General features: G+C 43.9%; 1 protein-coding gene across 4 annotated transcripts in view; it reads right to left on the reverse strand.

Moving 5' to 3' along the window:
* Positions 1-27,526, reverse strand: part of ACSL6 (acyl-CoA synthetase long chain family member 6) — a 62,794-nt gene that overhangs the window by 5,272 nt on the left and 29,996 nt on the right. For 2 of the 4 annotated variants that reach the window (XM_059859907.1, XM_059859905.1), the window contains exons 2-20: positions 25,360-25,580; positions 23,676-23,790; positions 22,830-22,894; positions 22,323-22,424; positions 22,102-22,201; positions 21,269-21,447; positions 20,393-20,425; positions 19,378-19,429; positions 14,411-14,484; positions 11,324-11,401; positions 8,753-8,887; positions 7,524-7,658; positions 5,691-5,786; positions 4,818-4,890; positions 4,327-4,415; positions 3,654-3,770; positions 3,272-3,415; positions 2,454-2,555; positions 1,397-1,468 (exon numbers count right to left, since the gene is read on the reverse strand). In XM_059859907.1, the coding sequence (XP_059715890.1) occupies positions 1,397-1,468; positions 2,454-2,555; positions 3,272-3,415; positions 3,654-3,770; positions 4,327-4,415; positions 4,818-4,890; positions 5,691-5,786; positions 7,524-7,658; positions 8,753-8,887; positions 11,324-11,401; positions 14,411-14,484; positions 19,378-19,429; positions 20,393-20,425; positions 21,269-21,447; positions 22,102-22,201; positions 22,323-22,424; positions 22,830-22,894; positions 23,676-23,790; positions 25,360-25,554 (1,956 nt within the window). In that variant the 5' untranslated portion in view covers positions 25,555-25,580. Of the gene's footprint in view, positions 1-1,396; positions 1,469-2,453; positions 2,556-3,271; positions 3,416-3,653; positions 3,771-4,326; positions 4,416-4,817; positions 4,891-5,690; positions 5,787-7,523; positions 7,659-8,752; positions 8,888-11,323; positions 11,537-14,410; positions 14,485-19,377; positions 19,430-20,392; positions 20,426-21,268; positions 21,448-22,101; positions 22,202-22,322; positions 22,425-22,829; positions 22,895-23,675; positions 23,791-25,359; positions 25,581-27,526 lie in introns of those variants that run through there. The other 2 variants (XM_059859906.1, XM_059859908.1) reach the window with 2 other exon arrangements.

A 27,526-nucleotide genomic window follows, 5' to 3' on the forward strand; every position in this document is an offset into this window, starting at 1 on the left:
TTGTGATTCCTCAATCCAGACTGCTTTGCAGTTTGTTTGACTGGGAGCTGCAGTGATAAAGGCTGCAAATCCATTTTCTATTCCTTAGCTATGTGATTCATCTTTCCCTGCAAGCATTGTGGTCCAGGCCCTGCCCCCATGCAATCCTTCATAAATCAGTATTCACACTATTAATGCTCCCCCATTTGCTGCACTAGCTTTCAGATCCTGGAAGCTGATGGTTATAGAAGTCACACCTGGCACTCCCAAGACAGAAATCCAAGCTGCAGACAAGGATGGGGATGATAAAGAGGATTCCCATAAACAGGGCATCCTATTCCATGTGAATATTAGCCACAGTATCTGGCTCAGCATTTGGTTTTAAGATTACATATTGCAACAAAGATGAAGTTTTGAAGCCCTTTAATTTTGAAAATGGTATCATTTTTTATTCTATTCTCTTATTATTTTATTCCAATTTTTAGAAAGATGACAAGGCTTTCTTCACTACTTTATACTTTATTAATTGTAAACTGCTGGTGGAATCAATTACTTGAGGATATTTCATACTGTGAAGACCATGGCAGAGGCAAACAAGACTTATTGGCACAGACAATTATGTGCATTAAAAGTTATGCTTTATACTGAATTATTTTTAAATAAATTTCTTTTTGCTGCCATTTCATTTGCATAGGTAACTGAGAAATTAAGAATAGGGTTATGTTTAATGATGTTTCTGCTCCACTCCAATGTGGTGAATTACTCATTAGAATTATCACCCAGAAACAGCCTAAACAAAAGCAAAAAAGCCCTTGCTAATTATGTGTAATGATTAAGATGTCTGGTTTTTTCAACAGAAATAAGCATTTGACATTTTAAAATGGGGTGGATAATTTTTCTATGTTTTTAATGCTATGTAGACCATGGTTGATTTCAGATCTCCCCTTCTGAAGTGTTTGCAGCTCTATTGCAGAAATATTTACACAAGCAGGAAAGAACTAGTGCCTGGACTAAAGATAAAGAAACCAGCAGCATTTCAAGGTCAGGTATAAGAGTAGTAATTAGTGACCCAATTTCTAACAGAGCTTTCAGTGGCAGAAGAGTCAGACTCCTACAGATGTTTATCTTGACCCCTGGTTGTCAGTCTGGAGATTATCCATGTCCCTGATTAAGATTTTGACCTCTGCACCCAAAACTTTCACTAAATTTAATTCAAATTTCAAACATGGGTGGGAAGCAGAATCACAGCAAATACATTTTTCCAGAGGAATAAATACACCTTGCCAGGAATAAAGCTCTTTCCAAAAACATCACATACAGCTGCAACAAAGATTTGTAGTAACATGATAAATGCTGACAAATCCCTCTTCTATACAGACAAATGGCCTGTCTGAGCACACTGAATGATGTATTTTACCTGCTCAAAGGAGTGAAGCCCACTCTCCTTCCCTAACCGTACCATGTCTTCCATTATCGCTTGCTGCAGTTCCTGCGTCAGAACACAGAAATTCCTCATGAGCTACCACAGACAACCTTACCTGCAATAAATGCTCACTGTTCACCAAAAAAAGTGTTTCTGAGCAAAGTTCAAGTGCCTTATTAACAGTTAGTATGTAACGAGCAAAATTCTGTTGTAATGTATAAGCATTACACTTAAGTGTGGTGATGTTAAGTGTGTCCTTGGTATCAAAAGTAAGGTTCTATTTTCAAACCTGCCATGTGACATAGCTGTTAAATTTACAGTCCTTCAGCCATCTGCCAGACTTCAATGCAGAATCACTGCCCACAGACAGCAGTGGAATGGTTCAGTGGCATCAATATTTAGTGATGTGATCCAATGCAGTTCCTCAGTATTAGAGAGCATGCGTTTAAGACTGAGGTCCTTTTTATAGAATCATAGAATGCTGTGAGCTGGAAGGGACCCACAAGGACCATGGAATCCAACTCCCAGCCTTGCACAGAGCAGCCCCAAGAGGCATACCATGGGCCTGAGAGTGTTATCCAATTGCTCTTAAGCTCTGTCAAAATTGATGGTGTGACCAGTCCCCTTGGAAGCCTGTTCCAGCCCCCAGCCACCCTCTCTGGGAAAATCCTTTTCCTAATATCCAACCTAAACTTCCTCTGGCACAACTTCAGGCCCTTCTCTCTGGTCCTGTTGCTGGTCACCACAGAGATGACCAGTGATAAGTCTTGTTTAGTTGTCTTATTTAGGAAATCTAAGCAAACACAACCTCTCCTCCTGCTGTACTGTTGTTCTCTGCAAGAGAAACTCTTGCCCTACCCTACCAGTGCTGGCAGAGGTTGGTACCACCAGTCAACACATATCACTGGATCCAGGTCAACCCTGCTGAATATTCAGTGAGGACATAATTCTTGTCACTGAAACTGTCATTCCTAGACACAATATAGTGCACACATAATACTACAGAAAAAAAAAAAGAAGTCTGTACTAAGTCTGTACTGCAGATACAAACCTTATTTTTACAGAGTTCTGCGTATGTTCCTTCAAACCCTCTTTTCTTTGCCCATCCTGGCATGACTTCGGAATCGGGCACCACAATTCCCACCAGGAAGGCCTGTTGGTAAAGGAGAAGGAGAGTTGCAGGTGAAACCTGAACCACATTCTAGGCTCTACATTCAAGTGAAGTCACAAGTCAGCTGAATTTCTGCATGTTTACTACTTCTTGTTTAATTATGTCAATAATTTGCTAACATATCATCATGAAGTACATTCTGATGTCTGTGCCTTTTTCTCAAATAAAAGGTTGTCTGTGACTGCATTTACCAGCAGTTTTAATACCCTCAGTTGGGTTTGTTCTCCTCCTGGACATTAATAACTCACATGGCCCTGCAAATCCCAGGCAAACTCTGATGCCAAGGGAAGGCTCATGCTTGTGAGCCTTGTATGCAGAGGATGAATTGCCATGGCTTCAAAAGCTGTAGGTGCGTGTATAAATGCGCAAATTAACAGAACAGGATTGGTCAGAATGGGCAGGCAGCGTCGGGGGGAGCAGTGGCTTTGCCTTTTCCTGGCTTACCACAGGCTTGGTGGCAAAGGACAGCATTGGAGACCCAAAGAGTGACACCAAAGCCAACTTAAAAGCTTGATCTTTGGTCACAGCACTCTCTAAGCTGCTCAGAGTCACACCAGCAGTTCAGTTCCTGCCTGGCTGTCCAAAGCAGGAGGGAGACAGTGTGGCATGATCCACTCCCATTTTCCCTTCCTTCAAGCCCAGCTCTGTCTTCTAACTACTAAGAGTAAAGTAAGATTTTCTGAAAGCTTGGTTTGTACCTGCAGGCTGTCTCCATGGACATAGATCTGAGCAACAGGGTCACTGCGGATGTAGATATTCTCTATCTTCTCCGGTGCAATGTATTCTCCCTGAGCAAGTTTAAATATATGCTTTTTCCGGTCAATAATTTTAAGGGTCCCATTCTGTTAGGAGAAAGAAATGAGAATCCCCAGAGAAGTTATTTAACCACAGAAACTCAGCAAGCAGTCTGCCTTTAACAGAGCTTTCAATTGCCTGTTGTGCTTTCAAATGCTTATTCTGCCAAATACAAACTCAATCCTTTGTAAAGACAGAGCTGCTTGGAGACCTAAGTTCAGTCCTTGAACATTTACTTGGGATAATACAATTGCCATAAGAACTCTGAGTGTGTCCAGTACGCACAGGTAACCATTTTCCAATGTCTCCTGTGTGAAGCCAGCCCTCCTGGTCCAGTGCCTCAGCTGTCCTCTCTTCATCTTTCAAGTAACCTTTAAACACATTGGGTCCTTTCACACAGATCTGCAAAACAGCCATGGGTGTTGACGAATTATTTTCTTATTCTACTATAAATACAAGTTAAGTAGTAACTCACTAAATTAGAAATATTTTAATGACTGTGCTTCATGAAACTAAAATAGATTGGGTTATTAAACTAACTATGGATTTTTTTCCAGCTAATGGAAATATGACGCAGGGTTTGCAAAACTGATTTGTTTGAAGTTGATTTGCATTTCATTTGCAGTTAAAAATAAAGTTATTTCAATAAGTTTAATATTTGCCTAGTATAGAAATCAGCAATGTAGAGATTATAGCAATGTAGAAATCATAGCAATTCAGCTCTAAGCTGAACTAATTAATTCAGTCTTAGCAGTTCAAGGAATCAGGCTAGAAATACTGCCACAGCTCCTTTTTCATTAATTCTTTGCTGCTCTATTGTTAAACTTCCATTTTCCTTTCCTGATTGCACGATGTAACACATCAGCAACCATGAACACTACAAAGGTAAAATGCTTCTATAAACTACTTCATACAGTGTTAACTAGTGAGAATTTGATATAAAAATGTGATTTGCTACCTCTCCTTCTCCTTTGGAAGCAAAATAATTCAGTTCTTCCACATCCTTCAATCTGATTAAGTTACAGGGCAAAGGGGCTCCTACATGACCTGGAAATCAAAGTTATCAAGTCACTTGTCATCTCTCCTATAAAAAATAATTAGCATTTTATCATTAGTTACTTGCATAGTTAGAGATACACTGGATTTTCTTCAGGAGCTGTGTCTGTGTGCAGAAATAATTCCCTTAATTAAGATTTTGCACTATTAAAACGAAATACCGACACCTCCTTTTTGGATATAAAACCTATTCTGAAATAGCATAGAGTGGTTTAGGTTGGAAGGGACCTTAAAACTCATCTCATTCCAACCCCCTTCTGTGGGCAGGAACACCTTCCACTAGATCAGGTTTCTCCAAGCCCCGTCCAAACTGGCTTTGATGTTACAGTCCGTAATCTCCTAAAGGAATGTGCATTTCTTTTATTTCTTCAAATGGTGGAAGAAAATAATTACCTGATGTCCAGTCACCTGGAGTTGTAAAGGTGCATCCAGCTGTGCATTCTGTTTGGCCATAGCCTTCATAAACCTGACAAAGAGACAGGTATTTTTAAAGGATCCTTAAAGATTTTGCTATTACAAACTGAAATCCCAAGCATTGCCCTGTTGCGCAGTCCTGTGAGCTGAGGCTGCAGCTGCAGTGTGTGGGTGCCTATTTGCCATGGGGACACTGTTCCTGGCTTCTGCAGTGTACAAATTCCATTTACATGGCTCTATATCACTGAAAATAGGGAGATGATGAGTTGAGCACTTAGCCTTTGATTCAGGACATATGCTACACTATGAAAGGAACTTATTAGTTGGAAAAAGGTATTTTTGTGGGACATTTTGAAAATCCACCCTTTTTTTTTTCTGGACTAATTTTAGGCTCTCAGATGAGACCTTTCAGTTCCCTGGGCATCCTCTCACAGAGAAATAATGCAGGGACATCTCAGGTGGGTTAGGCTGATGTCTGAGGATTAGCTCTCTCCATTTATATGTAGAATAAAACTCATGTAATGAAGTTCCCAGCACTTGGATGAGTACATTTAATTGCACATACTCAATTTGGCTCTGAAAGGTGGGTAGGATGAGCCTGTGGGGTTTTTCTGGGAGATGCCCAAACTGAAAACATTTCTTGCCTGTTACTGCCATCCCAGAGCTGTTCCCACCCCACTGAGCCCCAGGTGTACCAGGACTTTGTGGCTGCCTGAAGCCCTGCTGTTCAATCCATCCTGGTACAGCTGTCCTAAATGCAGTTCTGAGGGTCTAACCCATCTCCTTTCTTAAACACCATGTGTTCTCTTGCTGGCAGTGGATGAACATCCCTGAGCAGGCACACAAACCCACCTGGCATCCAAGGGCAGCGCGGAGGAAGCCCAGGACAGTCGGGGACGCGGGGGCAGCGCCTGTCACTATCATACGGACACAACCCCCAAGACTTGCCTGGTTGGTAGGAGGAGGAAAACAAAAGAAAGCATCAGAAGCTACTGCAGATGGCAAAACCATGAGCTTGCACAGAATGCTCTCTCTAGGATAGATATGCAGGATTTCCTGCCCATGGCATGGGGTCAGAATTAGATGAACTTCAAGGAGTCTTCCAACCCAGCCATTCTGTGGTTCTGTGGTGTGGCCACGTATGGAAATATGAACTAGCTCTGAAGCGTTCCTGAGGGATAAAACCCCATTCAGTGTACCGAGACAGGAGTGCTCATGTCCCTGGCAGGACAAGCTGCTCAGCCTGGGCTCCTGCAACTGCTGTGCCTGGGCAGGCTGCAGACCTGGCTCTGGGAACTGCTGGGAAAAACAGACTCTTCCCCATACAGTCTTCTTTGCTTATTTACACCTCACTGGTTTTAATGAATTGCCTCCCAAGCCCTCTAAAATAACGTTGTCCCTTTTTTAAGGCAGATGACCTTCAAATATTTCTGGAGGGTATTACATCAATTCCTGTGTCCTATTTCACTTCTCTCTCCTTCCCCTTCATTTCCTTTTCTTTATTCTAGAAGTAAAAAAGAAAACCCAGCACAAAAGAAAACAACTGCTGACTGAGTCTGCCCGTCTCGCCAGCCCTTGCATCAATATGCAGCTTGGCTCGCTCCCGCCTGGGTGAACTCTGCTATCTTTGCACACTGAGGACAACTAATCCACAGACCACAAGTACAGTCAGTTTCTTTAGTTAAAAATAAAGTGGTATGTCTCCAGATAAGTCATCCGATTAAAAAAATGAAGTAATTAGAGCATCCTGGAGTAGTACAGAGCCCAAAAAAACCTGGTTTAAAGCCAGTTTATTCTCTTTTTTTACTGAGATGTGTGGGAAGCAGAAGGGCATTCTGATTTCTTTCTTCATGGTTGCTAAACCATGATTCATGTGTGCATTTTTCTTTACAACCTTATTCTTTTCCTAGGAGGAAAAGCAGGTTTGAATATGCCCAATTGAAACCCAACCCTAAATCCAATCCTATTTGTTGAGATTTTGCAGAAAGCTTTGGAGCAGCATCTCTTTGATCAGTGACTCCTTTCCATTACCACCTTTCTGAATTTCATCCCTAGATACCTTTCCTCCTCTCTGTCCCTTCTGAGAGCTGCAGAAAATTTTTGGCACTATTCCATAGATTAGTGATTTCTTGGTGCTGCTGAAGAGGGATGTGGCAAATGTCAGCTTGCCTTGTGTTTCTCCATTTCCCTCTGGAAAGTTATCCCTGAGAGAATTGAAATTTTGACATTATGCATGGTGTTTAAAAACTAAAACAAACAAACAAAAAAGGCAAAACTTCATGGAGCAACAAACTGTGCTCAGTTTCCTTCTTCTATTACATTTTCCAGTCTGTTGTTCCCTAGTGAGTAGTGACTGCCCACAGTTCATCTTCAGGCCAGCGGACTACACTGGCTTTAAGGAATCATAGAATCATTGAATTGTTAAGGCTGAAAAAGACCTCTAAGATCATCAATTCCCACCATCAACACGGCACCATCTTCACAACTAAACCATGTCCTCAAGTGCCACATCCGCACCCATTTTTAACACTTCCATCACTCCCCTGGGCAGCCGTTTCCAATAATTGACAACCCTATCCATGAAGAAATTTTTCCTACTGTCTGAAACTGCCTTGTCAGAAAACCAGTCATTGCTAGAAGAAACAAGAGTTCTTTGACTTCAGACTCACTTCTTGAATCACTTACCTGTATTTTATTAAAGAAAAGTTTATCCCACAAACTGTCGTTTCTAATGATGCCGTTTCGAACTTCGGCCTTTTTCCGTCTGGCCGCAAATTCCAGGATCCAGCGCTTGAGGGATGTGTCAGCCTGGCTGAAGATCTGCAGGAGCATGGGATGGCAGATGAGGTGTCACAGAGGAGAGAGAGCACATCAACACCTGTTCTCCCCATGACACCCACACAGCCAGGTGGGCACAGTTTCATTTGCAGCACAGGTAAACAAGGCTACACTGGGGTTTGTTAGTGGGGAAAAAGGAATGATGTGTTTCGCTCTATTCCCTATTGCACACATGGTTCTTTTGGGGGGAAAAGACAGGATGGTGGTGCAGGCTTTGACTGGATTGACAGGGCTGCTCTTAATATATCATTCCTGTGATAGGGTTCTGTGAAGTTCATGCAACCTGAGCAACAGGGAATGGGCATCATGAACAGGTATCAGTGGTGGCTGATTTGGTGATGGGGGCTGCATTTACCTGAGCTTAATCAGGCACCAGCACAAATTCCACCTCAACAAATGAGAAACCCCCAGTGCCTGTCCCTTAATAAAGCACAGAAGCCCTCACCTTTGGGAAAAACTACATCAGTAGCTTGTGCTTAAGCTTGTCTTTAGCAGATAAGTCTTCTGAGGAATAAATATTCCCAGCTAGTCAAACAGATTTAACATGATGACCAGACGTGCCTGTCTTAAATACCCTGCAATACCTTTACCTTAGTTTTAAAGATTTCTAAATCCAAAAACCACTGTCACATTTACACTGCCTAAATCATCAAAAACTTTTTGAAATTTCTGATTTCCAGCTGTTGTTGCCACCAGAACAAGAGATTTGAGTTTCAAATCTGGTTGAAGGGCACAAAAAGTCCTTGTTCAGCCAGGTTTGACTGATTTTCTGTGATGAAAAAAATCCTGTATCTCCAGAAATGTCTCTGGTAATCTTAGAATAGGGTAGGAGGCTAGTACAGAGGGATTTCATATTCATATGTGGTAGCTGTGTCTGGAGTCTGTGTAAGTCATAATACAGACTTCACACTGAAGGAGCTGTATCCATTACACAGGGTGAGAATATGTCTGCAGCAAGGCAGAAATAGTTTAATCTGCTTGAGAAATCTCCATGACTAAGGGAATTTTTCCACATGAGTATTAAAGGGACATAAACTCCATTGTTCCAAAAAGAGTGAAATCCAAATCCAGCTCACCTTGTCATACATTCTGTTCAGCAGCCGTGGCACGACAGGGAAGATGGTTGGCCGCAGTGCCTTCATATCGTCAGACAGGAGGCGAATGTCGCCTTGGAAGAAGCCAATTCGCCCTCCATGGCAGTACACTACAGACTGATGGGGAGAAAGAGGAACACATGTAACCCCTTGGCTTTCAATTCCCAAAGCAAAGCATTCCTCCCAAGCGTAGAAGCTCCTTTTCTGAATTTCTGCTCTGCGATATGGCAAAAATGGGATTTTGGAAATACAATAAAGTAACAATAAATTTTGTGCTGAATATAAATATCCAAACAGTTCTGGGCATTTTTCAGTACAAGCAATTCAGCAAATTTACCACTTGTTCTGGAAGAACAAGGAATCAAAATTTTCAGAAGGGATTTCCCTTCATCCCCTGCATATGGGGATGGAGAAGTCCCAGTTAGGGTCAGAGTCTGGATCAGAACTTTCCTAAAGCCCAGCCCTCCCATAGCAGCTCACAGCATGAGGACCTATCATCAATACAGAAATGCAAAGTAAGAAACATCATAAAACACAGAGCAGCAGCCAATTTTTAGATGTTAATACTTTAGTTTTGTTTAAATACAACAATATAAACTACGTTAGCAATACAGTGCCTGATCCTGTATCCCAGAAATAGAAGCCCACTTCATGAAAGGTGCTTGACTTGTATGGAAACTACAAATCCAGAAGCCTTGTACTTGAAAACAAAGCAGGGTGTTTTCTTCATCAGCAGAATGGAGCTCAATATGTGAGATGGGGCAGAGGGGCTGCTGGCCATGAGCCAGCTGGTAGCTGGTTACTGGTAACCAGTACCCCTGCCAAGGAGCCATCACAGACTGGGTCAATCTGGCATTTTGTCACTGAAGAACATTTGGAGACCAGCACTTCTCCCATGGTTTTACAGTGCATGGAGGAGAAAGTAACGTCAGCAAGTACCTGTGATGCCAGAGGTGAGCCCAGCCTTCCTGAATAGACTGAAAACTTCAGCTCCCTTTTGTGGGTTTGTCTTCCCCAAACAAGTTGAAAATTCCTCAAGAGACGTCTACATCTTTTGTGCAGCTCCTAAAAATCTGCAGTACTAACCAAATTGCTCTCACTGCTCTGTCAGGAATTTAGAGACTGTCTCCATCAGCTGAAACCACAGGAATTTTACACATGTGATGTGGGTTTAATGAAAATCACACTGCTGAATCTGTGCTTTGCACTGCACATGAATTTAAAAAAAAAGTAACCAGTGCGCTCATTGGGAATTGAAAATAACTGTAAGTTTTTAGCTTTAAAGAATGTATCTATATGATTTTAATTGTAAATTACAAGAATGAATAATATTGGCTAAAACTAGGGACACTGATGCAGTGCTTGCTGTTCAAAATGCTTTTGAAAATTACTTTTTAGCCCCTTTGAAAAAATCTTTATATTAAGCTGTTTCAGATGGGAGGATAAACCTGGACATCATTTGGAGGCTGTCCCTTTCAGAGTACAGCAACATCCTGTGAAATGAAAGCATTTTCATTGTTTCTAATTTCTTTCTGCCACCCATCAGATGAATTTAGAATAATTATTTGTTTGCCTGAACAGTGCTGGCACACTGACCAACTTGCCTTGCAGGTGGAGAAAGGCTGGGCTGTAATTCTCTAAATCTTTCATGGTTTTTACTTCCAATTTGTGAGAGTTTTAACAGGGAAAAATACATTATTTCTGGCACAGATGTTACTAAGAAGTGGGAGGTTTATATTCAAATGCTTGTCTGACTCAGAAAGTGTGCTTTCAGCCTGATACAGGCCTCCCTGAGAAAGTACAGAGCTGCAACTGGATCCAGATCCAACCTTCACATACTGGATCTATTTTAAGTTTGCAGCTTCTCAGGCCAGGAGACCTGATGTGGCTGTCTCACCTCACTTGCCTAACTCACCAATTGCAGCACAAGTCAACATCCTTTTTTTCCCTGCCAAAGAGACATGGAGTCAGTTCTGTGGGCTGGCAAGAGCTTGAATCTGCCATAATTCCCAGGGGACACAGGCTCCAGTGAATGACCACCACGTGCTGCCCTACCAGGAGGATCATGTGTCTCACCATGATCTCAGTTTCTTCTTTTTCAGTGTCTGCCAGGTTGGTTTTTTGATTTTTTGCAGATCATGTTATTTATGCAAAAAAATCATTTTAGCTGATGTAGAAAATGGCATGAAATTATCTTGACTCACACAACACCTCATCCTAGAGTGCTTTGAAAATCTGTCCCACAAATTGCTCAGGCAGCAGTAGCCATGAGCTGAATGAGCCATGAGTTTGGCTCATTACTGAAGGGCTATTTTTCAATCCCTGAGCCAGGTGTAAGCTGGAGAACTTGGGAAACTCTCCTGGCCTTGCTCAGGACTCACAGCCATGTCACTGAGACCACAGCTCTGGTGTTATGCACATGGCACTTCTGGAGTACAAGCCTTTTTAGTGCTACAAGATATTGCTGGTTATTTAGTATTTTATTCATTTTATTTAATTTTTTTTGTTGTTGGCGTGGAAAAAAGACGATTTCCACTGACACCATGACCTTACCTGTACCATTCTCTCAAACATGTGTGCTAAAGGCAAATAGGAAATGTGTACATCCTCACAAGTAGGAGACCACTGACTCTGGAAGAAAACACAAGGAGCCCCACGAGGCCTCGTCAGTTCAGGCAGGTTTCTTACCTGTATAACTCTTTCAAACATGTGAGCCAGAGGCAGGAAGGAGATGAGCACATCGTCCTGTCTCGGAAAGATCACTTTCTGCAGGTGGAGGGCATGGGAGACAGAAAGGAAAGAAACACTGACAGGAAGACAACAAGAAAGTCATAAAATAATAAAAAGAAAAATGGCACCAGAGGAGCAAAAGGGTAAAGATTGTCAAGAGAGGAGGGAGCGGCGGACACAGGGAAGCGTTAAAGCCACAGCATCATGGAGCTCTGTTAGCAGGAGGAGTAAAGAGCACGGAGATGTACACACAGGGCAATGCAGAGGGCTCTCCTTGGCAGAAGGCAGATTGTACCCACGCAGCTCTCGCTGGGAATGGAGGCTCACCCTGATGGAGAATCCCATTTTTATTCACTGCTTTCTACCAGGAGGTGCCGAGACCCTGATCTGTGCTCTCAGCTGTGCACAGGCAGCAGGATCCTGGTGCAAACCTGGAGGAGCCCCCAGGATCCCGGTGCCAACCTGCAGGACCCTCTGGATGCCAGCAGGGCTCTGCAGGAGCAGCACTTTCCCACATTGCATACAGCCCATTCAAAAATCACAGCGTTACTAGAGTCAAAATTAGCCTTTTTTTTTTCTTTTCCTGGGTTAATCATTGGTTTGAATCAATGTGTTGTAAAACTAATGATTTAATCTTAGGCTTCAAAAACTAATTACTTCTGTTAGTGTTTCTCATCATTTTAAGTGATTAAAATATGATTTTAAGGGCATTATGACTGCCCCACAGACAGGGGAAAGAAGGGAAGAAAAGTCGCCAAAGTCTTGATTTTGCTGAGCTTTTAACTCTCTCTTGAAGGCTGGAATAAACAAAGGGCCCAGGAGCCTTACCTAACCCATTCCCCAAAAGAAAATAACCTTTCTACATGCATTTCCTTGGGTACAGCTAGCTGTAATACTATGGATTAGATAAACTGAAAGTTTGCCTACCCAATAATTTGCATCAAGGCCAGTGGTTAGTGGAAAATGGGTATAAAAATCTATCAGTTCACAGTACTAACAGCTTATACCCACTTGCATCTCCACTGCTCAGAAGGAATCAATAGCTCATGACCTGGGATACAGTGGAGGCAGACACAGGAGTTCATCCCTCAGGGGATATTTTATTGAAGTTAAATCTTGGCTGGTCAGATTTGGGTATGGCCTCCCAGCCATCACCTACCAAAGTCAAACATCATTGACCATGGGGGTGTTCTCAGCATCCCATTTCATATTATTGTGTCTGTCAGTCTGAATGAAGCCATTAGGGCCTGCAGATCTATTTATACATTATTGCAATTTGGCTTCATTTTCTGCAAGCACAGTAATGCAAAACCTTTAATATTAACCTTTTTTTTTTTTATTACTGCTGTAAGAGCCCAGACAAAATAATCTGATTTTAAATCAGACCAAGATTATGCCATTGAATCGCATTTCACAGTTGGCACAGTTGTCCAGTTAAATGTAAAAATGCAAACAGCTTCTTGGTATTTGAGAACAACCATATAATAAAGCTCTGGACTTGCTTAAAAATACGTTTGGTTTGTAAAAATCACTGAACTAAGCAAAACTGCCACAAGAACTTGTAAACAACAAACCCACAGAGCTTCTCATTTTGCTTCTTTCATTTATACTACTTTCAAATGTTTCACACTTTACTCTGTTTCATTACTATGGTCAGACATTACCCAAATCTTGTGGATCAGCTACAGGCACTTACCCTCTGCTAGCATTGCTCTGGTGGCTGGAGCTAAATTTACAATCACACCAGACTTTGGTCTCAATCTGATACCTTTAAGATTAACCAGGGTCCCACTCCATCAGCAAACACTAAATCCATTTTAGTGGATCAGTTCTGGAAAATGCCAAGTTCCCTCAGCTCTAAATTAGTGCTCTTTCAAAATAAATGCCTGCCCTTAGAAGCTCAGGCCTCTCCACACCTCGGCTTTCATTTGTGCCTCTTGCTGCCACTGAAGCTCCATGCTGAGGAGCCCTCACTGGCATTTTGTCCTGCACACTGTGGAGGCACAGTCCTGCAAACACTGGAACATGGGAGTTCAGTGAGATTTCTTACATCACATGGCTGAGTTTCTTTCCACCAGTGGTCCGGAAATCTCAGAAAATTCCAGTATTAAAGTAAAAAACTTCAGTAATTTCAACATCAACAATAAGACCAGTAAGGGGTATGAGGTAACCAATTGTCCATCCTATGTGCATGTAAGTACTTTATAGAATTCCTGTTCACTACCAGAAATTAGATTATTTAGATTTGTTTTATCTAAGATGTCTAAAATCCTTACTATGTCATGGTCAACTGATTTTGCTTCCTATATTGTTTCTAAACATGAGTTTACAGTTGTGTGAAACAGATTATAAAGGCACTTGGCCAGCACTCTGCTATGCTCTATTAGAAATATGTATAACAAAAACTGAAATATACTGGAATATCAATGAAATTAACCATTCTGGTAAAAAAATCACGTATGTTCTTGTATATCTATATACACACACACTTTGTATGCAGAGAGGTTTCAAATAAATGGTGACATTTTTGGACACAATTAGACACACAGAGCACAAGAGGAGCTTGAACTCCTCTTCAAGCACCAGTTGCAACTGTATAGGGCTTGTGTGCTCTCCTAATTCTTCAAAAAGAGTTAATGAACTGATTAATGAAAGAGTTAATGAACAGAAGTCAGCATTGTTTCTCAGAAGCCCTTAGTGCCCTACAGAGTCTGGGAGCCAGAGCTGCAAAGAGGATTTAATGCCCTCCAGTACTGTAGATTCAGCCTTGCTCCATTCCCATGGATTTGGCCCTCTGAGCAGGAAAAATGTCATCTTTTATCTCCAAGAGCATCCTTCCAGCCCATGCAGGGCCACAGCTTAACCCACACCCCCTGCACATGGCAATGTTTTCTAGCTCAGGGTAATCACCTCCGTCACTTTCAAAAAGCCTGAAAAATCCGCCACCACGTTTCCATGGGTCAGCATAGCCCCTTTGGGATTTCCTGAAAGGAAACAGAGAGGGAGTTTAAAAGATAATCCAGAAGGTAACTTTCAAAAACTAAACAAAAAACCCAAAACAATAAATGGTTAAAATATTATGTTCGCTTCTTCAATTTTAAAACAGTAATTTTCACCATCATTTCTGTGCACTAATATGCACCAAAAACACTTCAATACTCAAAACTTCATAAAGTGATACTGCAAACAGAAATATTTCTCTTGGAGACTCTGGAAAACAGGTTCCAGCAGAAATAGCCCAACTGCAATTTCTGAGAGTGCTCAGATGGAGCCACTCAATGAGCACAGCCATCAGACTTGGCTGGCTGTTCCAGCCTCTCTTGGGAGGATTTATTTCATCTAGATTTTGACTAAGAATGATCTTGAACACCAAGAAACACTGTTTAAAAGGCTGTTATACTCTTACTTAACCAATACTCTGGATAACATGAGAAATGCAGAGAGCAGTGCAGGTAAAAATTAGGCTACAAGAAGACCCTTTGAGACTACAATTAAGGGAAGTAATGTATAGTATCAGCAGCAGAGGTGTCTTGAAGACAGCCCTAAACCCATTAGGGAGCCAGCAGAGCCCCTGTGCTGTGTTCCAGAGCTGGGCACTGCCCCTGCAGTATTTTATCCATCACCAGCAAGCACCTCAGCACCACCAATATTTGCCTTTTTACACTCCTTTTACACCATGATCAGCTGACCATGGTACACCTCTTGCACTTCATATCTTTTGGACACCAAAACAGAGTGTTTGTTAAGCAAATACACAGGCTGAAACCTCCATGTTCACAAAAAAGTGGCATGGAGGGCTCTGCACGCCCTCTTGTCACAGCACTGTCCCTTTTCATCACCCTCCAAGGCTTTACTTGTGAAAATAAGGTGCAGCTCAGCTCAAATAAAGATTATGGGGCCAGCCTCTTTCTCTCCAACATGTTTTTAAGCAGATTGTTTTAATTCCATCACACCACTGCCACGTAGTTCCTGCTGCTCTGTGTGAAGGCAGATCAGGGGAGCTTTACCTGCAGGTGCCCAGTGTGTCCCCAGAACAGTGAGCATGAGCAGCCTGGCAAAGCTCCTTCAGTTAATGTAACAAAATGGTACATAAGCCAGAATTCCTTTCTGCCTTCCTCAGATTAGGAAGAGACTGTGCTGCTTTTTGAATATGTTTCAGCACAGGAAAGTATGTTTAATCCTCTCATTTCAGAACAGTTTGAGGACTGTGTTGCTAGCAGCCCTCCAGTGTGGGCGTGGGCACAGACATGGGCACAGACTCAGCACTGAGCCCTTTGCCCTGCCAGCATCACCACCATCACTTTTACTCAGCCTCCCAGGTAATTAAAGGCAGGCACAAACAGCAGTAGCAATTGTTGCATACATTTATTGCAATAGAGCAGGATATTTTTAACACAATATATTGTACTGAAAATCCCTATTTGCAGCTCCAAGTGCCTTGAGTAATTCAGTTCCAAACACTTGCAGACGAAGTTGGTGCACAGGAGCCTGGTTTGGTCTCATCTGAAGCTCAGGGGTGAAGCTGACAGCTTTGCCAGCCATGGCCGCTCCCATGCTAACGTGTTGTACCAGCAGGCTCACACACAGGTGCCAAACCAGCCTGACAGGTTATTTTCACAGCTGGGTGCACACATGGGATCCAGGCTCCATGAAGCATCCATGAGCAGGTGTCAGTTATGCACACACGACTCCAAAATCACTTGTGTTACTGAGCTGTGTCCAGCCAAACACTGGTGCTCAGCTCCTGCAGTTCTAGAAGCAGCTGTGCTCCTGCAGTGTCACAGTGGAGAGGATGTGCTCAGTACTGGTTTGGAAACTCAAAGCTCTGCCCTCTGGCACACATCTGGTCCCTGCACCTTGACAAAATTCTTCAGATGTTTTTTTAGAGGATTTCAAGTGTTCAGTGCCAGACTGGGTGGGGCTTAGAGCAAACAGGTCTAGGTGAAAGTGTCCCTTGCTGTGGCTGGGAATTGGAACTAGACATGCTTTGAAGGTCTCTTCCAAGCCAAACTATTCCATGATTCTATGAGATTTCTCAGATGTTTGATTCATTTACTCACTCCACCTCTGACCTGAATGCAGATTCAGCATCTCTGCCATGCCTGGAAGCAGTGTTAACATCCTGACTCCTTCTTCTGCATTCCTCTTCTCACACAGGCTCAACACCCCGGACAGGCTGCAGTGATGATGGGGTCCAAGCAGAGCAGCAGCGTTGGAGCCAGGAGAGCCTCCATCAGGAGAAATCCAGAACAAACCATGCTGTTATGGCACAGCTGCAGCTTTTTGGGTTGGGGGACTCCTGCAAGCTTTAACCTTCCTTAGTAGTTCTAAGAGTTAACCTAGCAAAAATAGGTGCCCTTTTTTATGAGCCCTTTCCCAGAATTACCACTCTGAGAGAAGAGGGTTGGCAGGGATGCTGCTTTTCTATTTAAAAAAATCAATGCAATTTCTGTAACACTGTTCTTGTTTGAATTTCCTCACAAAGACAGGCCCAGTGGATGTCCTGTTACAGAATGCATACCTTGCAATCCATTAATAACCCAGGAATGTCAAGTCCTCCTTATCTTGGTGCCAGGCTTGTTTGATAGTTCTTATAAGCAGTAGTAGAACCTTTAAAAGAATAGAAGAACCTTTTCCACATTGCCAAAAGGATCTTTCAAGTGCTCCAGCACAAATTTGATGGTGTGATCCATCAGTATTCTGGGATGTCAGCACTTTCCTCCACTGGGGAGCTCTGGCAAAAAGGAACATGCACTGCCAGGCTGGGAGAAAACACTGGGAAGCAATTTTTATCCCCCTGGATCAGTGGATCCTTGAGGGAATGACAGTTGATTGATTTCTCTGGAGTAGCCAACATGAAAAATTGTATCCTGACAGTTTGAGGATATCTATGTATCTTTGGCCCATTTCCAAGTGCTGATGGCTTCTTGGCACAACCATGGAAGTTGCTCTTGTCATCCAAGATCAGCAACCTCAGCCTCTCTTCTCTCCCTGAGGAGGCATTGGGGCATCTGGTTCTGTCAAAGAAAAGCAAGTGTTAAAGTCTGCTCCTGGGGAATTCTTTGCAATTCTACAGTTTTCAGGTGACAAATTCTAAAGCAGAGATTTTTTTCACACCATACAAAAATATTTAAAGCCCTTTGGAATTGGAAAAGCCCTAGAAAACATATCCTTTGAAGAAAATTCTAAATTTAGTCACTAAAAATTACATGGGCTATATAAAACTCTTACATCAAAGCACAATGTAGAAAACAGACCAGAGTGTTGATGCAACCTCTGGAAAAGGCAGAGAGTGATGTGCAAAGTCCTGCAGCAGCAGAGGATGGGCTCATGCATCACAAATCATTGTTATGAGAGGGTTCAGTTTGAGATGATTTGCAAAATTGGAAATCTCTGATTTGGATGGGAGAAGGGAAATGAACTTCCTGGTTATCCTATTTCTGTAACTGGGCATGTTTCTAAGAAAAGCACAAAATTGGAAACTGGTCCATGATTGCATCTGCAAATAAAAAAGAAAATCAAAAGAAACCTTCTCTATGCAGAATTTCTTATTTAGAAATAAAAATATCAACAATAACGTGACTTGAAAAATAATTGCTCTGCACTTGAACATGCACAGAAACACACTGTGCCCTGCTGTATCCACAGCATGGCTCCTTCCATTTCCACTGCTCCCATTTGTGCCCAGCCACTTTGCACTCACTCTGCACATGGCTGTGATGTTCGTGTCCAGCACTGAGTTCAGTTTTTCCCATTTAGGAATTCCCAGTGCTGGAACAGAGCAGAGTCACAGGCTCCTTTCCCTCAGTGCTCTGCCCTGGGCAGTCTGAAGTGCAGATATCAAGACTAAGGACCACACACAAAGGTAAAACACCCAAACCCTTTTAATACATCTTGAGCTTGTACTTGGAGCTGATAAAGCAGTTGCCTACCTGGTCTGAAGCACAGGTCTCTTCTGGGAGATGGAGGATGAAGGTGTTCCCTTGTGCTCAGCCTGACCCGCCATCTGAGGAGTACCAGCAGCTCCCAGCAGCTTCTGCTGAGACCAAACTGAGGATGCTTTGGCATAGGACCAAGCATTAGGCAATCCCAAAAACACAGGTGGATCTGGAAGAGCTGCTCCAGCAGTGCCTGGAGCACAGACCTTCTCTGCAGGCAAGTGTAAAAGCAGTGTCCCAAGCAGTGATGCCTTGTGCATCTGCCCATACAGCTTTCAGGGAGATGTTACAGAGGCTGAGCTCCCAAGAGTAGGAAATTCCTGCAAGCTGATGAAGACCAGGGTCTGAAGAGAGGAGAAAGAACTGCCTCTGCTAAGAACAGGCAGGAAAATGATGCTGCCCCTCTCTCCAAGAAAAAGAGGCCAGCAGCACACGAGTACCAGCACCATGGGCTGCCCAGGCTCATCCCAAACCTTTCCAGCACTTGGTGTCATGAGCAACACACAAGAAGAGGAGGTGACAAGGACCTTGGTGAGGCTGGAGACATCAATGTGCTTAGGATACAGAGAATGGAAAGCTCTGGAACCACATTTTTTGTTTTTGTTTTTTTTTTAAACATTTGCAAAAGATAAATACCAATCAATCAAGTGCTTCACAACTACACAACAAAATGGGAAGCAGACACATGGGTGGATTTTCACACAACTGGAAAATCATACTGGCAAAGTGTATGTCAGAGAATTCAACTGACAAATAAATATATTATTTTTAATTTGCAATCTACAGAAGTATATAAACCTATATAGTCTTAAATATTAAAAATGCCTAGAGATATCATTACCATATCAGTATAACAGCAAGTTTGTATATATAGAGATTGGATTAATAATTAATTTCATAAGATATTCTAACATTTCTAGATTAAAATGCCTCTTTTACCTGTAGTGCCACTAGTAAAACAGACAATTGACAGATCTTCTGGTCGAGGAGGCTAGAAATACAAAAGGAGATTAAGAAAATCACATCAGTCAAATACAGATGTGTCAGTGGTAGAGACTGTTGACATTGTAGAAAGCTAAAGATCAAACCAATTATGTTTTTGCTCTGACATAAAAAGCTATAATTCCCCTCAGCATATATAACCAGGTTTCTTCAGCTGATGCAGGCTCTATTCCTCCCTTTATGCTGTGCTCCAGCTGCACTAAGGGCATGCTTAAGTGTTTGTCTCACAGTTAGTATTTTCCAAGCCACCACCTATATCTTTAGACATGTGGGACAACTTGAGATAATTCATCAATTTCCAGGTCAATTCTGGAAAGAACTCCACAACAGGGGACAAGATTCCAAAGCTGCTGACTGTTCCCGTTTCCAGCAGCATCTCTGTATTCTCAGCACCACCCCATATGTGCACTATTTTGGGTCATGAATGATTAAATAAACAGCCTGAATATCAGAAGCTGCTTTTGAGAGTTTTGTATGAATATGAGCAGCCAGTGAAAAATATCAAAGCAATTTTCCCAAAATATCCAAAATAAATACTGCCAAGTAGTGTTTCTGAATTATAAGAACGCCAGCAGAAAGGGTAAAGAGACATTCCCCTAGTGCCACCAGGGTAAGGTAGTGGAATTAGGGTAGCTTAACAATGGCATTTAATTACTGTCCAATTAACACATTCATAGCATGATGAGCTATCTCAATTAAGTGTTCCAGGTAGAGGGAATAAAGCAAATACTGCACATTGTTCCCTATGGGGCTGGGGAAGCCCTAGTACAGGTTGCCCAGGGAAGCTGTGGCTGTCCCATTCCTGAAAATGTTCAAGGCCAGATTGGACAGGACTTGGAGCAACCAAGCACCCATGGAAGGTGTCCCTGCCCATGGCAGGGGATTGGAACAAGAGCTTTAAGGTCCCTTCTGCTGCAGTTATAAGTGAGAAAAGCAACAAGCCAACACTCACCACAGGCACATGTCGACACTCACGGCCACAGTCCTGGAAGAGATGAAAGTAACGAAAGTGATTTCCACCTTAATTCCTGCAGTGTAACCCATTTGCTAATAATCTGCCATCCACTGAGAGAGAGTGTGAGCTAAAGCAGACAAATCCCTAGCTGGCACTGAGGACATCTTCATTATCCTTAGTTTCTTTCCTTAACTGCAGTGCCTTCCTTGAATTTCAAGTAGTGTTTGGGTTGGTTGAGCTGCATCCAGGATGTTTCAAACAAGTGTGAGGCAGTAGGCTTACATGTAGTGTGGGTGAGGGTCCATAGCAAAGCAGAGTCCCCAGGCAGGTGCAAAGGAGAGCTGCTTTATTGCAAAAAAAACAGGCCTTTTCAAAGCAGTTAGCCCATTATCAGTTACATAGTTTAAAGCATGACAAACATAATTCAACCAACCACCATACACCACAATGTGAACACACAATGGTTTATAACTTGTTTTCATACCCCTAATTCAGCTGAGTCTCTTTCCCACAGTCCTTTTCTGCTTAGCCAAAGTAAATGAGCCATGATTTTACAAGGTCTTCCTTTTGTAAAGTTTTACTTATTGGTACATTGTATGAGGACAATGTCTCAAATAACAACCCCCTTCCCATGCTTAAATAGCAGCTGATAGCATATTTGAGGATAAAGAATTGAAATGTTGGCTCTGCTACCAAGAAGGAATAACATCAAGAGGCAAGTGCACCAAGCATCAGCATTATCAGCCACAAGCTGCTCTTTTGTGCTCTCCAGACACTGAACCTGGCACAAAATTCACAAGTTCCTGTGCACTGCACTGTCTTTTTACAGATATTACAAAAAATAGTAAAAGGGGAGAGAGAGAGCAAACTCACCTCCACCTCCTGCATGGTCTGGATGCGAACCCCACAGCTCCTCCCTCTCTCTGTCAGCTCCTTCTCAAATGGGTCCATCAGGATGATAGACCTCAGGCCTGGTGTTTCTTTCCTCTCCACATGGTCAAGGAGTATCCTGGCTTTTTCAGGCTTGTCACAAATGACTGTGGAAATGTCAGCTGCAAGAAAAACAGTCAAACAAGCTGTTTGCAGTAAATCTTCTTTAATGCAAGACTAGCTCATAGCTAACCCTATATCAGTTCTGATAGTCACTCCAGGCTACACCAGAAATCCCAGAATACAACACATGCTTCTCTTGAAAAATGAGGAAAAAATGCAGCCTTAGCTAACCTAAGTCAATGTCAAAGCTGTAGCTGACATTTACGATTATTCTGGAAGTCAGTTCAAAATATTAAAATTGGTCCCCACATGCATTAAAAAATCTAGAAGGCAAAATATCAAGCAACACAGGAGTGGGTGGGCGTGGAGGAATTCCCACATCCAGAGCAGCCCTTATCCATGGCTGTGTTCCACTGGGCATGTGGAAAATGCAACAGAGGCAGCACAGGGACACATGGCTTCTCAGGAACCTCTCTAAGTGAATTCAAGACACTCAACAAGTATAATCACAATGCCCCCTGGAAGTGTTCATGGCCAGGCTGGATGAGGCTTGAAGAAACCTGGTCTAGTGTAATGTGTCCCTGCAACCAGATGAGCTTCAAGGTCCCTTCCAACCCAAACCATTCTCAGATTCTATGATCATCTGTCTTTTAGAAGCAGAAAATGAACCATTCTGAGCAACAGAATTGAGATCACATCAGTTTTGATTTTACCTGTGTTGACAATGTACCGAATGGCTCCAGGGCCTAAGGTGTCATACAGGGGAACCACCACCATGGAATAGGTGTAGCAAGCCAGCTCAGAGATGATCCACTGAAGGAGAACATGGAAGCACGAAGGTGAGAAGAGGCCACGAGAGCAGATATAAATTGAGAACAAGCTGACAGGTCAGGAACATTATTAATACAATATCAAGTTGGACATAAAATCTCACCTCTGGGCGGTTTTGAGCAAAGACACCAATGAACTGCTTTGTGGATGGCTTGCAGCCCTGCTGCAAAAGGCCTGAACCCAGAGCTTCTGCTCTTTCAGCCACCTGGAATTTGGAGAGAAAAAAACACATTAAAAAAAAAGTAATATAAACAATAACAAATTAAGCAAAGATTTACAGGGAGGCTCTCAAATTATTGTATTTCCTATCTAAAAGTCCAATCTTTATGTTATCATGAACCATCATTAGCTGACTAGCAGTTGATGAGGTCAGCAGTGCCCCATGGCTCCAGAGTGCCTCAGTGCTGCTTTCAGGAGTGGGCTCATGGCATGGAGCCAGCCCCTGAAAGCTGACACACCCATGTAACACCTGGATGTGCCAGGGTGGGGACAGCAGAAAGCATCACACAGTGCATGAGCAACCCCCTGGTCTAACATGCAGGCACCCCAACACCCCTTTTTGTGTTGGGCAGGGGAAGAGGATGCACAGTGGGTCTCACATCCAGCTCACCTCCTTGTAGGACAGCCACTGGTAGGGCTGCTTGGGCTTCCTGAAGCCCAGGCAGGGGCCATTCTCTGAAAGACACAAGCAGAGATGATGAGTTATAGGGAGGCAGTGCCAGGAGTTAACATATGGGGCCACAATGTGGGGGAGCCCTCCAGGAGTAAATCCATAGTTAATTAATGGGCAATCTCCAGCAAATTACACACACAAGTGCATCTGATGGGAGACGAGCTGCTGGGATCCCCCAAAAAGGCCTCAGTCCTCCCCACTGACAGCAGCAGTTTGCCCCAAACAGCCTCATTAAATGACACTTCTCCAAAGGTCACATGAGCATTAGTGTCTGATAAGGGCACTCATCCCACTATTTGTGCTGCCTTTTGATTAAAAAAGGTGAAAACTACTATATTTAGCCCAGCCTACTCCGGAGGAAGGTAAAACAACACACAGCAGTGTATGACCAGATGAAAATTTGAAAAGTTTTAATAATTTGCTAATAGCATCTACTTGCAGAAATCCATTCCTCCATAGGCCTACCAAGTCCTTTATCTACCCCTGTCTTGTGGGGCAGAATATATGCAAATCTTCTGGGGTTTTTTATGGTACCAAAAATACTAATCTGACCATGACATTGTTGCATCCAATGAGGTAGGACACCATAAACAGCAGACATGGAAATAGTTATGGTAGAGCAGGGAAGAGTCATCATGGCTCTCTGGAGTGGGAAGTGATGTCTCTCAAGAGTGTGAGAGCTCTGTGACAATACCACTGACCATGGGGTAAGAACATCTGCATGATCTGGTCCCCACCTCTCCCACCTTCTGCTCCTAGACCTCCTCACCACTGTGCTCTCACCAGAGATGCTGAATCCCCTCCTGAAGACCTCGTACATGGTCCTGGCATCATCGTAGTAGTGCGTCAGCAGCTGCGGGCTGTCCCCAATCACCGAGCGGCGCGCCCCGGCCAGGCCCTGCGTGAGATGAGGTGACATGAGATGACACAGCCAGCAGCACTGCCCAAGAGGTGGGAGATGGGGAAGCCCCCACCATAAAGCAGCACACTTCCCAAATGCCAGCAAGACTTGTGTGACCACCACCTGACCCAAGATCCAAAGGGATGTGAGAGGGGGACATTGACCTCAGCACCTCAGGGATAGGGAGAGTCCTCTGGTCACAGAGGAACACTTGACCCAGCTCATTGTCACTGAGATCATTGATATTTCCCTAGGGAATTTAATAAGGAATTATGGATCTGGAAGTAATGGAGTGGGGATGTGCTGGGGGAAGCAGCTGCTCTGGGCTCCACAGGTCTCCAGGACTAGCACCATGAGCACTTCCACAAGGACATCCATGCCAACATGAAGGACAGATCAAGGCAGAGGCCAGCCCCCAGTGCCATGAGCTCAGCTGAGGTGTTTTAAGAGTGGGAACCCAGGGTGAGAATGACGAAACCAGGACTGCACTGGGAGCCAAAAAAACCCCAACAACTAAAGACCTAATCACAGGGAAAAACTATCCTGAAAAATGCAAATTCCTCCCACCCTTTTAAAAAGCTGCTGGAATTAAAGACAATGATATCTTAGAGGGAACATCACAAAAGGCTTTAAAAATTCTCGTCCCACTTTCAGATATTAAAATAAGCGGAGACAATATTCAGAAACAATTCTATTTAAAACAGAGCCACATCATTAAAGCCTTTTGCAAGGATAACAATTAGTAACTCCTCAGCCTCTAAGCATGGATTCAGGTTTAATTTTTCTTACTATTACCTAGTTTGCAGCACCAAACTCAGCAGTGGGCACACATGAAGAGTGCCAGGTGATCTCATTTCATCAGCTATTGCCTTTCAGTTGTTTCTCCCATGCAATGGCAGTGCCTCTAATTTTTGGCCATGGATGGTTGAGCAAAGCTAAGATCAAAATTTGACTGAAAATCTAAGAGAATAACATGTATTCTGTATTCTAGTTTTTAGTTTACAGAAAAAGGTGAATTAAGGGGTGAAGTGATCCCTGGCACATGGCTGATTTCAGGATGAGGTTGGGGAACTACCAAAACAACAACAAAAAAGCCTTTCTGGCATGCCCTGTGGACATAGATCTGTAGGAACAAGTTCAGAGGAGCCATGAAGGTGATTAGAGGGATAGGACACCTACCCCATGAGGAAATGCTGAGAGTTGGGGTTGTTCAGCCTGAAGAAGAGAAGGCTCCAGGGAGACTTAATGAAAGGGGCCTACAAGAGAGCTGGAAAGGGACTTTTTGCAAGGGCACATAGTGACAGATCAAGAGGTAGTGGCTTCACACTGAAATAAAGTGGGTTTAAATTAGATGTTGGAAATAAATTCTCTCCTGTGAGGGTGGTGGGGCCCTGGCACAGGTTGCAAGTGTTAAAGGCCAGGCTGGATGGGGCTTGAAACAGCCTGGTCTAGTGCCCATGGCAGGAGGTTGGAATGAGATCATCTTTAAGGTCCCTTGCAACCCAATCCGTCCTATGACTTCCAGGCATGCAGATCTTGGGGAAAGCCAGCCGGGGTTGCCCTTACCTCGACTTCTTCCGACTGCATGCGCAGGTCGCAGGGCGGCTTCACGGCCCGGGGCCGGCTGGCGAACCAGTAGGCGACGACGGCCGCGAAGGCACCGATGCCCACCAGCGCCGTGGCTGGCAGGTTGCGGAAGAACTGGCTGAGGTCATCGAACTCGGGGAGCCGCAGGCTCCGCAGGATCTCTTGAGCCTGCATCTTCTCCACCAGCGAAACTGCGAACTCTGCAAGAGCCAGAAGGATGGGTCAGGTCGGGTGAGGTCAGGCTGCAGAGGGGCAGAGGCAGCACGGGGCTCTGGGAAGAGGAGAACATGCTTTGCCTCATCAGCCATCACAGACACCCTGCTCTGCTGAGCCAGGGGCTGCCTGCCAGTGGCCACCCTAACGGAGAAAAACTGCATCTATGGAAGAGACAGAAGAAAGGAGGAAGCATCCGTAGCGTTGTGAGCTGGGACAGCTCACTCCCTAAGGACAGCTGAGCACCAATGTACAAGAAGTGATGCAGCTGCAGTTATCTGGAGTGAGAGGTGCTGGGACAGGCTCTAGGATCCAGCTAGGACCCCTCAGGGCTGCCAGGAGCTTTCTCTGCCTTCCCTGAGCAGGACTGCACCGACAGGTGTGCTGGGCTCACAGAGTGGGAGCTGCTCCTGGGAAAGGCAAGGTCACGCTGTGGGCATTGATCTAGACTCTGACACAGCAGGATGCCTTGCTTTTCCCTTTTGCACAAACAGAAACAGCCACCAGAGAGAAGGAGCCAAGCAGGTGGCCCACTGCTCCAGGGACTCATGTTTGGGTGTTGAGTGCACAAGGAACATTTTAAATAACTCCTGTTTACAGTGACAGCCCTCAGCTCCTCACTGAGGAGTCCCCAGTATCAGCCAGCCCTCTGAGGAATGAGCCAAGCAAGTGCTGCCCAGGGAGAATCCAAACAGTTCAGGTTTCCCACAGCTCTGTTTATGACTTTACAAGAGTCAAGGTCTTAAAAAAGTTTTTCAGCCACATGAGCCCAGGCAGCCCTTTCCCTCTTGCCCTCTGGCCTTGCTCCAGCTTGTGGAGTTCCATGGCTTCACTTCTATGAGGAGGCCAGGACTTCCCACACAACAGCACCACTAACACAAACCTGCTTTTTCCCTCCTGGGAGCAGTGTCTGGGCTGCACTACCCTGAAAGTCCTGAGGATCAGGACTATCCTCTAGTAGCCTTCTCCTGTCTTTATACCAAGTGAGCATTGGGGCTCGCACAGGCCAGGTGGTGAAGACAGGGGCACTCTTTGCACAAGGCTCTGGAGAAGGTTGGTAAGTTTGCAGAAGAGAAAAACCAACATAACAAACAATTAAACTCACTCACTTTAGGGCTGTGAAATGGTGAGGGCAGCAGCAAGGGGACAGCAACAGACAGCCCATATTCAGGGTCACCCATCCGCCCATGAGAGCTCTGGCCCAAATGTCCCTCTGGCTCCATGCTGCTCCCTGATGCTGGCCAACATCCCACAGCCACCTCTGCTCCCAGAGAACTCCTGACTCTACAAACCCTCTGGGACCACAACCAGACTCTTCAAGAATGGTTAAACCCCTCCAATAATCACACCCAGATGATGTTACTGGGAGATACCCACCATTCTCCTGAGATTTGAGGACCTTTTCAGAAATGTCCATATGTGATAAAATTCTGACTACGCAACTGCAATAATGTTAGAATGAACTGTGAGGGTGGGGAGGCCCCGGCACAGCTTGCCCAGAGAAGCTGTGGATGCCCCATCCCTGGAAGTGTTCAAGGACAGGCTGGATGGAGCTTGGAGGAACCTGGTATAATGTAAGGAGTCCGTGGTCATTACAGAGCAGTTGGAACTGGATGAGCTTTAGGGTCCCTTTCAATCCAAACCATTCTGGGATAGAATGATTCTATGAACTGAGACAGAGTACTGATTTCTCCCCTCAATATTTCTCAACACCAGACAATGAAAAGTAGCCTGACAAACACACTTTTACTACAAAAACTAGGAGAGCTTAGCAAGGGAGCTATTAATTTACTGATGAATTGCCTATTTGTGCAAAGCATTTCAGCAAGTCCCAATTAAGACTGTCTGCCCCCAGAAACAGCCTGTCCCACCAAAAGCAGCCACCCAGCTTGCTGGTTACACTGAAATCCTGGGAATTACTCCCTCAACTGCA

The sequence above is a fragment of the Haemorhous mexicanus genome, chromosome 15, assembly GCF_027477595.1.
Source record: "Haemorhous mexicanus isolate bHaeMex1 chromosome 15, bHaeMex1.pri, whole genome shotgun sequence".
Taxonomy (NCBI): Eukaryota; Metazoa; Chordata; class Aves; order Passeriformes; family Fringillidae; genus Haemorhous; species Haemorhous mexicanus.